Source organism: Rattus norvegicus, chromosome 12, assembly GCF_036323735.1.
Source record: "Rattus norvegicus strain BN/NHsdMcwi chromosome 12, GRCr8, whole genome shotgun sequence".
Lineage (NCBI taxonomy): Eukaryota > Metazoa > Chordata > Mammalia > Rodentia > Muridae > Rattus > Rattus norvegicus.
Window position 1 is genome coordinate 12,395,601 of NC_086030.1, and position 13,568 is coordinate 12,409,168.

At 47.2% G+C, this 13,568-nt stretch overlaps 1 protein-coding gene and 1 long non-coding RNA gene across 4 annotated transcripts in view; one reads left to right on the forward strand and one right to left on the reverse strand.

The window, feature by feature from the left end:
* Positions 1-13,568, forward strand: part of Flt1 (Fms related receptor tyrosine kinase 1) — a 171,701-nt gene that overhangs the window by 62,551 nt on the left and 95,582 nt on the right. For all 3 annotated transcript variants that reach the window (XM_008768998.4, NM_019306.2, NM_001309381.1), the window contains exon 11: positions 12,033-12,147. In XM_008768998.4, coding sequence (XP_008767220.1) covers positions 12,033-12,147 — 115 coding nt within the window. The remainder of the gene's footprint in view (positions 1-12,032; positions 12,148-13,568) is intronic.
* Positions 3,010-7,466, reverse strand: LOC102547586 (uncharacterized). Its single transcript, XR_005491798.2, has 3 exons — positions 7,030-7,466; positions 6,263-6,462; positions 3,010-6,088 (listed from the first exon to the last, which is right to left on the reverse strand). It is a non-coding gene; the product is annotated as an uncharacterized LOC102547586 (long non-coding RNA).

Below are 13,568 nucleotides of genomic sequence, written 5' to 3' on the forward strand. Positions count from 1 at the left end.
GCACGTCATCAGTGGCCAACCCAACTGTGTGATGTCAACTATCTCACCACTCAAATGTCGTAGCTACTGCCGCGTCAAGCATCACGTGCCACTTGTTCTGACTGTGTAGGGCCAGACTTATTTGGTTACTTATCGGGCCTGGGTGTGCACCTGCAGACAATCTACTACAAACTATTATGATGCTAGAGGCCCAGCAATCGAGGAGATGGGGTCTGCTCTGGGCACTACCCCTGACCTCTGTGCACCCTGGCTAATTAGTTAACATGAGCAACTTGCCCTCTGTCAATGGCAATAGCTGGTGTCTCCTTTCCTCTCATTCCCAAGGAGGGAGGAGCTCAATGAGAAAATCACTTCACGTTGCATGTTCTCCTTCCAAAAACAAACAACAAACAAACAAACAAACAAACAAACAAAAACAGGAAATAACATCCCAGCTGATCTTCATGGGCAGTTGCCCCCCTGCTGCCTATAAATTATGAATTAACTTGACCAATAACTGGAGACTAATGACAAGTGAACAGAACATCTTAGTGGGTGAAAGCAGGGTGCTTATGTGGATAACACTCTGCCAAACAGAATCAGCTCTGTGGTTTTAACACAAATAATTACCGAGTGGGTGGTGGGGAGGCAGGGTTGGTGATGCTCGAGTGCACCTGCTTAGTGTGTTTGAAACCCTAAATTCTATCTTACGAGAGAGAAGAGAATATGAGTGTGTAACCATCCCTCCACCACTCGCATCATCCCACATGTCCACTGGTGCGAGCCTGGACCATCTCTGGTGGCCATAGCCCAGAAGAGCATATCACCTCTGTCTGGCCGTCTCTAAAACTTCCCATGCCTTATTTTGTCTTTTTCCCATGAGCCCCCTTAAGATGGAAAAGACAATGCTGATGTCTCACTTTGTAGAAGGCTAAATCACCTTTATGACTTTCCTGGCTAAACTGGTCAGTCGTCTAAGAAAAAAAAAATCAATAAATCTGTGATGGACCCTAAAACTGCTATTTCTAAAGCTCTGAAGTAGGTCACGTATGGAGTCTAACCTAATTACGTCTGTTAGAAGACAAATAGAAAACATTATTCCCTGCCTCTCAGTGACACTTTGACAGCCCATCTCTGAAACACCCGATAGAAGGGTTGGGGTGCACATCCCAGAAAGCTCACCGATCCAGGACTAAGTGTCCTTTGCCCTTTGCTTCTGTGGGAGGAGGGGGTGGCCTACAAAATCGGGAAAGATGGGCGGAGAAGGGCTGTCCTAATTGCATCCCCCTATTGTTTAGATTTGCAAATCTGCAAGAAAAGCCAGCCAGGGTCATTAGGGATGTGTCAGGGATAGCTCATTCCAGAGAATCATAGTGTGGGCACCAGTGGCGTATGCAGAATGAACAGGACACAAACAAGACAATTGTTGCTGGTAGTTAATTAGAAATGTCCTCAAGGACCCAATTGAATCGACAGCTAGCAAGAACAAGTATTAGTTTTTGTGATGTCACCATTTTAGGCCCTGCATTCTGCTCTTTCTTCAGAAGGAGAGTTTTCATAATTAAATCCAAAGAGTCCACATGTGTTGGGGGCAAAATGTGGGTCAGATGTCTGAGGGTATTGGCCATCTAAGAAGGCTCCCTCTGTATAAATATGATCACTTCCCTCCTGTTTTAATATCTACCGCACTGTTCTAAAAAAAAAGAAAAGAAAAGAAAACTGAGACTTTGCACCCAAGGCTCTGACATCCAGTCTTTGCAGTGTGTCTAAGTCCGAGGACTCCAGTAAGACATCCTGTGGGGAATTTTAATTGGCCACAAACAAAACCTAGAGTCCAAATGAGGATTTAAGAAGACCACTTGCCCAGGCCACTTGAGCAGGACATTTGAGAGCAAACTTGGCCAAATAAAACTGGCCATCTGATACAAGAGACTTTTATCAGTCGCCAAGAGGGAATGTTCACTGACTAATGAGACACTTCTTGAGTTCTCACAGATAATTGTGAGATGAGGAAGCTCCCCCACATACGGCCCACCGCGAGTGTCCACACAACGGCCCTCGTTAATATTTCATACACAATCCTGAGAACAGAAGCGCTACTCCATCTTCCAGACCAATGCCCCTTCTCCACTTGCCCAAGCTTTACAAAATCTCTTTTCCCACTCTTAATACTACAGCAGTGAACCCAACAAGTAATTGTTTCTAATGATTAACTGTCTCCTACAATTGCTATCACACATTTCATTATATGTTTTAGATTAAGCCAGAACACCGTGTCCTGGGAAGTCTGCACTGGTTTGATTGGGGTCTTCTCAGCAGGGTTTGGTATTGTTTCATGACACGTGGTTTAAGAAAATGCCTCGAGAAAATGGGAGAGACTTTTATATGTGGGATGAGCATTTTTTTTATCGTGAATCTGGAGAGTGATGATCTGACCCAAGATCCTCAGTAAACAGGCTGGACCCTGTATCTGTGCTTGGATGAGGATGTCTTACATCTCTAACCACTGACCTGGTAGAGTTGTTTGTTGAAATATGCACTTCAGTGGGCAGTTTTCATAGAACTCAGGGCCCCCTTGGCACAGAACAGAACCCAGTGAGTGGAGATGGAAAGAAAGTAGACTGTAGCCCAAGAGGTACCCACAAGGCAACACCTACCCTTAGCTCTCATCTCTCTCCACATTCCCTATAGCTGGTCCTTCAAGACAATGGTCTACTGGGTTGTCTAGACACCATCGGTTTGACGGGTGTATCCCTCTGGTGTCAAAACCTCTGCTTATCTCTAGTCTACATGGCCACTGTCTATGGGAGTTGTAGTTTCTCTTGCTTGGCCAGAAGGAGCCTTGAGCTCAGAGTTTGTTTCTCAGGTTATAGCATAAAGGGGAGGGGCTAAACAGGTCGGTAGTGCAGGTCGAGGATGACTGAACGCAGGCAGGTTGTTTGGAGCTCAGCTCTGCAGGTGGGAGGAGACCTTTGGACGGAGCGAGAGCAGCCAGTGTGGCGTCTGAATGAGGTGGGTTGGGAGACACAGAGCTAGTGAATCCATTTATTGTATGCTTGGCCCTCACAGTCACGACCCTCTGTGGCTTTCTCACTGTGCGGGAATGTTTTATTTCTGGCAGAAGAGCCCCATTTGCTCATGAATGTTCTGGGTTAGGACCAAGCAAGCACTCAAGCCCTCCTCAGGCCGTGTCCCTGTTTCCACTTCATTACTATCTTGCACCCCAGGACGGCATTGGGTTTCCACGGCCAGCGCCCAGCACCAGGCTGACCAAAATGGGTCAGGGTGGCTGATGACCAGTTCAGCAATTTAGAGGAGGGGCCATGGGAAAAGGTAAAAGCTGGGCCCTGAACATGACGAAGAGGTCTGGGAAAGTCATATGGAAAAGGACAGAGATAGAGCAGGAGTGACTGAGGTCTACTTAGAGAGGACACGCCTCAAAATCAACTTGTCTGGCTCATCAGCTTTGGCTCCAAGAAAAAAAAAAGGTACCATCGGAAAGGCAAGCCTTACTACAGCCTCAAAGTTTGGGGGTAGAGATGTCACTCACCACCACCCTTCCCCCAACTCCCCTGGCCAGTGCCTGGGAAGTTTTACTGTCTGTCGAGCAGAAGTTCTTCGTTCCTACAGATGTCCTTCCGCAGACTACCTACTAGTGCTCAGATCTAGCGTGTGTCACAGGCATGGAGTCCCTGAAAGGCCTTCTGTGTCTAAGCACCAAGACTGTGAAGCTGAATGGGCCTCTGTCTGAGGTCTTGATGTTCCCTTGTCCCAGCCTTCTTCACGGTCTGCCTTTGGGGGTGTGGGAAAGTCCTTGGGCAAACAGATAACAGAGTGGGTAGAGATGGTCTCAAACTAAATCGTCCGTCCTGGCTGCTAGAAAACCTCTGGCTTTACAGTTCCGTTTTCATTTTCTTTATAGATGACAGTAATTAGCCACCTGCCTAGCAGATGTGGCCGACTCCCGTGTGTTCTATGCATGTGTTATCTCATTTAATTACCACAGCATTTCTACGGGGCAGGGATTTTATCACCGCCAGTTTCCAACTCAGGCCCTAGGGTTCAAGGACCTCTTTAGGATACAGTCCTGGAGGATGTGCCAGAAAAAGATGCCAGTGAGTGGCATCCAGGGTCACTGGGATCAGGTGGCTGAAAGCAGCTCATGTGTCTACTTCCAGCCTTGTGTCCCCCACCCTCTCTTCCCTCTCCCTCCCCTCCCCTCCCAAAAATTAAAATGGTGGCCACTTAGACCTTCACATGAGTAATTTTGGTCAAAAGCTGGTATGTTTTAAGAAGCCCGTGTTGCGGTATTACAAGAGCCAGTCGTGCAAGGCGTTAGGATGAAATACGGCCTGCAGCTTAAGGATGTTATGCTAAAGGTCGGGCTCTGCCTCCCGCTGTCATCTCCCAGCCGTAGGGTTCTAGACCTCTCTGAGACTGGGTCTCCTCATTGGTGCAATGGAGTCAGCATTGACACAGGGAGTGGGGGTGGGAGAAGAGGGATGATGCGTGTGATACACTCAGCCCTGTGGCTGGCACATCGCACATGCTGAGCTTTTTTGGTGGAAGTTGCCTAGATCTTCTAGAGTATCCTTTAGGCGACTCTGGGGCGGCTCCATTGCCAAAAAGCATAGCCTCCAAAGAGGTGTCAAACACAGTGAGATCCTGTGTGGACTGACCAGGAGCCGTCTCTCGAGACAATCCATGACGTTTGGCAAATGTTCTCCCAAGAAGCACGCCTGTGTCTTTGAATAGGTCTGACAACTTATTCCAAAAAAATAAGACCGGAAATAGCGCACAGCCTCAGTGACTTAGGTCAGTGGGGTTGCACCAGCCTGTGTCTACTGGATCCAGTTCTTCTTCAGCCACAAAGTGTTCAGACTCCAGTCCTGTGTAATCTTCGGTGGCTTACAGCTCTTGGTGGTTTGCTGGCGTGTTCTCTCCACTGTGTTCTGGTATTTTCCATAAATTTGACCTGTCTCTTTGATAGACAAGGCCATCCTTCAATAGCAGCAGGAAGCAAACCACGTGTTTCAGAAGAAGTGCAAAGGGAATGTGCAATGGGGAAAAAAAAAGAGTAATTTAAAATAGTGCTGGTAACTCCAAGCCAGGGCTTTCGCCCACCTGTGGGAAGTGGAGAAGACCACCATTGGTCTGTTTTGTTTTTCATTAGACCAGAAGATGCCTCTTTCACATGTCAGCATCCCTGTCTGCCTTGAAACTGACCAGGAACATCACTTTGTCAGGCACTGATAATGCCAAGCCGACTTTATCGAGGTCCCCATCAGATCTGTCGCCACTTATATCTGTCACTGTGAGTAGACGGACACCGATGGTGCGGCACAGTGATTGGTGTTAAAGAGGTGGTTTGAGGTCATCTGATGGTCACTAGGGCCTGTCTTCAGCACATCTGAGGTCAGGGACCCATGGCAATTTGGCACCTGATAAGTATAAGGCCACCTTTGGATCAACCATTCTGTCGGACTCAGTCACCTCACTTGGTAGCAAGCTGAGCCCAGGTGGGCTCTCTGGCCAGAAAGGTCACAATGATTAGTACAACATCATAATCTCTCTGCTCCTATGTAGCTCTCAGTGCACCAGATGACTAGTGACTTTTCCAGTCTGCTTCCCGTGTGCCAGGCACAATGCTGAGGCTCAATTAACCCATTTGCTAGCACCGTGATACTTGTTCATGGCAAAAGGATCATCTTTAAATTGTTTAAATCTTTTCTATTTGCTTTTTAATAACTACAGTAAAACCAGAAAGCTACAGTAGCATGGGGTTGGTTCATTGCTGTTTACGAGGCTAAGAACACGGCCATTGCCGTAGATCAGAGGTCGTTCAGACGAAGTACTCAAGAGCAAGACAGTGGGGATAAATGTTTGCAATAGTAAAAGCTCCAGGAGATTAAAGCCAGGCTAAGAGCCGAGAAATAGGACTTCTCTTGGGCTCTCTGAGCACAGCAGGGCATTCCTCAGCCATGTTTCTGCTACAGTGAAGGCCTCAGGGCTGGTCATTCTGACACGTCTCAGTGTAGTTCAATGACAGTACACCCAGCAGAATTTGTCACAAGTGATTTTGTCATCCGTGATCCAAAGGCAAAAAAGTCTGAAATCATTCAAGAAGGCAGAAGGGTTGGAAAGGCCTTGACAGTGTTGCCGTGACCATCATTCCTATAGTCAGATTCTCATAGTCAGACATCTGCTGCCCAAAAGCCACCCACCACCACCCCATCCCCCCAGCTCCCTCACCCCTGTGCTAAACCATGACCCCATGCCCTACCGTGTATCAAGTTAGCTGTCTTCCTTTCTGCAGGAACAAAACACGGTGATAATCTGACATGCTCTTCACTGACTGATTGGAGGGTTCTTGAATGTCCTTCCTGCATGTGCTAAAGGATATTATTGGTAGCCACTCCTAACATTTCCTTAAAGATCTCTTTATAAAAATCACCCTTCCTCAGCAGGCCAAACAGTCCTTCACTAAGAAGAAAAATGAATGAAGAAAATAAATGTTCTCACTGAGGCTATTATCTGGGTGTGTAACACTTTTGGCCTCCCGGTCCACCCAAGTGTAGGGATAAGGAGCCCTGAGCCTACTGGAAGATCCTGGAAAGGTGGGAGACAGTAGCTGTCCAAGCCCATCCTTATAAGCCAAGCACAGAGGCTAGCATGAGGAAGGGAGACAGAGGCTGGAAGACAGGCCTGAGTGTGAATGGACCATGAGGCCTCCAGAGCAGGAAGCCTGGCAAGCCAAGGCACTCATGGAAAAGGTCTTATCTAAACAAGGGCGGCCCGGGACTCTGGATCCCCTCCACCATTGTCCAAGGAGTTGACCTAAAGCTTGCCTACAGTCCCCGAAACTCTCTTCACTACCCCGCCCCCCTCATTGAGACAAGAAGTAATTTTCAGTATGGCCTCCAAGGCGTCACAAGGTCTCTCAATAAAGTCAGTCCTCCACAGTCCCCTTGGCCTGACCCCGTGACCACCCTGAAGGGCCAGGATCTCTTCCTGAGCAAAGGGAGCAGGAACCATTTTGTCTAAACACACCTTCCAACCCCACGCCTCTCCTGCCAGCATCCTCTCCCCAGACTTGTTTCATTTGTTTGAAGAGAATGTGAGAGGAGGGAAGAGTGTTGGCAGAGTTTATCAATCTGTTGCTCCCGATGCGCTGTCACCAGTGTTTTGACATAACACCCACAGTAGCCGTGAGATGTTTACATCAGGCCCTACCGCAGGACGGAGGCCATAATGAGACCTCAACCAGCCTGGTCCTGGGTGTGCCTTCTAGCCAGCCTCCAAACAGTTTTTCTTCTCCTTTCTGGTTTCTGTTTTGTTTTGCTTGAAAAAAAAAAAAAACATTTTACAGCTTCGATTTCGCTTCCCTTTCTATTCCCTACCTTGAAATGATTCCGTGTTCTTTACAGTCTCATCCCTTTTTGTGTCCTACCTTGAAATGATTCCGTGTTCTTTAAAGTCTCATCTCTTTTTGTGTCCTACCTTGAAATGATTCCGTTTTCTTTCCGGTCTCATCCCTTTTTGTGTCCTACCTTGAAATGATTCCGTGTTCTCTATGATCTCACCCCTTTTTTGTGTCCTACCTTGAAATAATTCTGTGTTCTTTACAGTCTCATCCGTTTTTGTGTCCTATCTTGAAAAGATTCCGTGTTCTTTACGGTCTCATCTTGGTTAGTGCAAGCAATGAACTCTCATTAAACACATTAGCACAGTTCATGCTCATCCTCAGAGCTCACTAGCCAGAACAGAATCAAAGAAACGGGGAGAATATTTGGTTTGGGAGCTTTATAGAGCTTTCTAGAGTCTTGGTTTTTTTTTCCTTGGTTAAATTTTAAATATACATTTAATACACTTGGGCAATGATTTTGGCTTAATGTAAGCTTTCAGTATGTGTTGTAGTACTCAGCTCACTACTGCCCCTCTATCCCTACCCTAGGGGTACTCAGCTCAGTTCTCTACGGAAGTTGTTAAAAGAGATGCATGTCTCCCATATTCTCAGAAGAGAAGGCTGCGTCACCAGCAGCTAAAGAACAGATGCAAGTTTTAGATGGGAGGAGGAGACAGGAGGTACTGAGGAAACCTGAAAATCAACGCTGTTCCAAACCAGCACAAACGGAAGAGCCAGGTTGCTGTGGAGTGCACAGTGTACATCATGCTCGTGTGTGTTAAGAGTCCACAGGGAATGGGCTTGATATCAGGAACTGTAGTATCTGTTAACCCTGAGAGCAGTTTATAAAAGGAAATCACACACACACACACACACACACACACACACACACACACACACACACACACACACAGATGAGCGATGTTTATTAAAACCTGAAGGAAAAGAAAAAGCTTAGAGAGCCACAAAACTTCCCAATGCTGGAATGGTATTAATACAGAGCTGTGAAAGCATTCTTGATTTACACAGAGCAGCACTGTGGGGCTCACAGAATGGCTCAGCCGGTAAGGGCGCTTGCCACGCAGGCCCTACCTCACGAGTTCAACCCCAGAACCCACATGAGGGAAACCTGACCTCCATATGCATTCTGCCGCCGGTCGACCCTTGCAAACTCAAACATGCAACAATGATAAGCAAATTATTTTAACTTTCTAGAAGGAGCCCCCAAGCGCAGTCATTTCTTGGTGTGTGACGAGCGTCTGTGGGTGTCACAACGTAGAAGACTTAAGTGTGATATTCGGAAATGTGCCCGAAGGAAAAGCAGATATTGTGTGCAGAGGCGCTGTCTGGATGGGAGCTTTGACTTGTGTTGCTATTCTTCAGAGGGCCCAACCTGCCCCTTGTTTAGGGTTAGAAAAGAACCAGGAGGGAACAGGGAACAGGGCAAACCCCCATCCAGAAACGAATCTAAAAAAGAGGTCTCCGTCGTCTTCACAGAGAGGGCAGCAGTCCCTGCTGTGTGTCGGGAGAACAACGTTAGAACTAGGAACTTTGAGCAGTCCCAATTGGAGTCAGCAGAAGGGCATGTTGTATGTGGGGCTCAGCTCCATATGTTGGTACCCAGTTGGCTAACTTTTAATTTATTTATACTGGTCTCTCGTCCTAATGAAGCTGTTCAACCCCAGAGCAGTGGGCAGAGATGGCACGGACTCACGCTTGCCCCCAGAATTATTTTCCTTCACTTGGTTATAAATACCTCTGCCTCATTGTGCTTGACACGCTGCATGCAAATAGAGCGGGGAGTCCTGGGGCTCATTAGGAAAGGACAGGGGCTTGCAGTACTCAGAGGACAGAGCAAAGCTGATAACGCCAGCCTTGTTCAGAATAGTGCATGGGAGCTTTCTTATCTTGCTCTAGCAGGAGCTGCCGTGGGCTTCCTGTGGGAAACCAGGAGCAAGCTCTGCTTTCCTCTTGTTGTTCGCCTTCCGCCTCCCTCAAGACTGTTCCCAGCACCGTGGTTATCTTTGTATCTTCAAACATGGCACAATCTACTTCCTCAAGAGCTTGATGTATTCTTAAGACTTAGGCAAGTGCCCCCCCCCCCGCCACCCCACCCCCACCTCGGTCTCTTTTCAAGTGGCGGAATGGAAGCAGGTCCTCAATGACATTCTATTTTTATGGTTCAGTGACAAAGAGGGAAAAAATAATAGCCCCTGAATTAGAAAAGAGCCACAGAACCTGGCCTTTTCATTCGGAGGACCTGGCAAGCAAGTGGAGTCTGTGGTTTCCACAGTAGAACTTGAGCCTTGGTAACTGTCCTCAGAGCAAGAGTGGCAGTGGGTGAAGGGGCTCAGAGGCCGGTGGCCCCAAGCGAGCTGAGCTGACTGTATTTCCCTTGCTTTGCTCTAATGTTTTTTTGTTTTTTTTTTTTTTTTGCATTTCCTGAAGATGGGGTATGAGAAGTTTTAAGATCTTTGACAAAGACTCCCCTTATCCTCCTCAGTGCTTTGAGGGACACAAGAAGGCATATGAAGCCTTCTCGCCCAGTCAGAAGAGCACCTGAGTGGCTGAAGCCACAGCTCTGAGGGCACACATACATTTGCTCCAGTGCGTGCACGCGCACACATGCGCGCGCGCACACACACTCGCACACACACTTGTGCCCTCGAGGAAAGATCAGCCTTGTTTTGTTTGCTTGTTTTTGTTTTAAATCTTTTCATTTATTTATAAAGTGGTTTTGGTGGTGGTGGTGGTGGTGGAAACTGAACTTAGATATCTGGAGAGATCTAACATATGGCCCAGGCACAGAATTCAATTGCTGAAACTGTCTGGTTATAAAAGTGATTTAGAAGATGTAGAAATCCCCATTGAAGGGGTTAGGGATTTAGCTCAGTGGTAGAGCGCTTGCCTAGCAAGCGCAAGGCCCTGGGTTCGGTCCCCAGCTCTGAAAAAAAAGAAAAAAAAAAAGAAATCCCCATTGAAGCATGTAAGTCTAACTATGAAACTGGGCAGTGGTGAAAACTCATGTAACCTGAGCCCAGGGTTCTATCCTTAGGAACACCCGTGCGCACACACATGCACACACACACACACACACACACACACACACACAAACACCCCTCACACATATCATACGTACACTACACATACATACATACCACACATACACACACCACACACATACCCATACACACACACATCATACATGACACATACACACATACACAAATATATGTATACCACACATAACACACGCCACACATACACATATACCATATACACACCACACATAACACACATAAGCGTATACCATACACACACCACACATAAGCATATACCATACACACACCATGCATATACACATGTATATGCACACATACACACATACCTTACACACACACCACACATGAATGTATGCCATACACACACCATGCATATGCACATGTATACACACACCACACATACACACACCTGGGTGGATAGACAGCGTAGCCACACCTGGTGAGTGCAATGCAGGAGACTATCCTGGGTCATATAATGGAAGGAGGACTGGGCGTTAATGTTCTGGAGTTACTTCCCAGCTCAAGGCCCCTGAAGGCTCTCCTGTCCTCTCTCCCTGTCTCTCTCACCGGCTTTCCTCTCCCACTTTTATCTCCTGTAAGTCCTCACTGTTCTGGGCTACTTAGAAACTGGGGTTCAAAATTCCTCCTTGTTTGAGAATCCAGATTCTGCCTGAATCATGTTCTAGTGTCAAGCAGCACTCTTTTCTGTTCAGCAAAAGCTCAAGCCCAGCTGGTGAGAGTACAGGGCAGTGGAATGCTCAAAAAGGGAGAGCAGAGCCGGGAGAGATGACTCAGCCGTAAGAGCGCTGGCTGCTCTTGCAGAAGAGCCAGGTTCAATCCCCAACACCCACAACCACCTGGGACTCCAGCTCCAGGGGATCCGATACCCGCTTCTGGCCTCCACGGCACACGGGTTGTAAAGACACGTGCAGGAGAAACACCCCCATGCAGAAACGAGAAAGAAATAGATGTTATTTTAAAGATTAAAAGAGAGCTCACAGCCTTTAGAAGTCAACACTCTTAGCGCTCTCCTTTGATAATTAAACACTGGAAGCCTAAGAAGTTAGGGCTGTGATAACACTGGACTTGGAGAGAAATTAATTAAATACAATAAACGATTCCAAGATGTTTGTTTCCATGGGCACTTATTTAGCCCTGGGTGGGAGGCGGGTGTGTAACTAAATATTATGACTGAAAACCACCCTGTGTACACATGAAATGCCATTATTTTTCTCAAGGTTTTTATTCACTAATACAATATACACCTCCCAAACCTGTATGTGAGGGGACACACACACACTTGAATGTTACTTCCATCCACTGAGAACTAACGGAAATCCAGGCATTAAATGCCTTAACTTAAGTATTTTCCTTACTATTTAGATCTTCTCACTGTGGGAGTGTCTCCCTGCTGGGTGGATACAGTTGCAACTTGTAGTTTCTGAGGAGGAGGGGATGGTCTTAGATGAAGAAGACTCTCGTAAAGTCTGCGGCTGTCTCAGTGAGGACCGATCCTGTCCGTTCCACCTCGCTCGCCATCACTGGCTGTTCTGTGCAACCTTGCGATGACCTCTTCTCTTTCGTAGGAATGACTTCTGCTTTGGGAGTGAAGAATCCTTCATCCTGGATTCCAGCAGCAACATAGGAAACAGAATCGAGGGCATCACTCAGCGCATGATGGTCATAGAAGGAACCAATAAGGTACTGTTCATATGAAACAAATGGTGGGCTAGTCTGGTTCTGGGTTTACGAGACCCACAAGTAATGCAAGAGCTCAAAATTCAGAGAGGAAGCGAATCTCTGAGGGGTGTCTTCACTGCTCGAGTGGCTGCATTTTCCTGACTGTGTTCTTCAGACCCCTGATGCTCCTCTCTCTCCTCCTTTCTCCCTCTATACATATGTCTGTGTTTGTGTGTGTGTGTGTGTGTGTGTGTGTGTGTGTGTGCGTGCCATGTGTATGCAGTACTCTGAGTCCAGAAATGAATGTCAGACTTCCTGTTAGCCAGAGGTAGAGATGGATGTAAGCCTCCTCTCTCATCCTCCCATGTGGGTCCTGGAAGTGGGAACTGAATTTTGGGTCCCATGCAAGAACAATACACGTCCATAACCACTGAGCTAGCCCTGCAGCCCGGAGAACCCATTCTTCCTGAACCTCGGGCTGGTGCACATCAGCGGCTCCCCTCTCCCAACTGCACGCTCCAACCTCTACCAACTGACTTCTCTGTCAATTAGCGTGACAGTCGCACCGTTGGGGTGGGACCTGGAGACCACACAAGTGCTGGGATTAATCCCATGCAACACCAGCTAATTCTAGCCTTCAACTGTGCCTGGATCCTGCTAGTGGACAGGAAGTGGGATCCCAGTAAATAAAAACTAATTCAAGGCTTCGCACCAAAATTCAACACCCCTATCTCAGAAAATACCATATTCGCCCTTCAGCCAGGTGAAGCCTAGGCTGGGTGTGCAAACACACGCCGCCTATCGGGATTCCCCAGACTAACCAGGGAGCATAGGAAAGAGCTGGTATCCTGTGAATTAGAAAGTCCCCGTAGGCTGCAAACCCTGACGCTTAACCTGTTTGAGGTAGTGAAGGATTTACTTAGGAATCAGTTGTTGTCTGGCATGGGGATAGCATGGTTTAACAAATCAAAACATCCATTTACATGCTCATCTTGCTATGAAGTAGAGAATATCTGTATAAACACCACCGTCTGCTCAAAAGGGATGCTTAAAATATCCATTTATTTTGCTGTGTCTTGAACGCAAGGACAAATAGACGCATTGTCCTCTCTACATAGGATTCAGCAACAATAAATAACTTCTGCACTCTTCTCTTTTTTAAGACTTACTTGTTTTTATTTTATGGGTAAGTGAGTTTTGCCTGCATGTGTGTATGTGCACCATGTGCATGCACTGCCTGTGGAGGCCAGGAGATGGCGCTGGTGTTACAGATGGCAGTGAGTTGTTACGTAGGTGCTAGGAACCAAACCTGAATCCTGCAAGGACAAGTGCTCTTAACCACTGAGCTACCACTCCAGCTGCTCCCCATCTCCCATTTTCTCTTTTCTGCCGCCTGAGTGCTGGGATTAACTGTATGCACCAGCACGCTGGCCCTGTAGTTT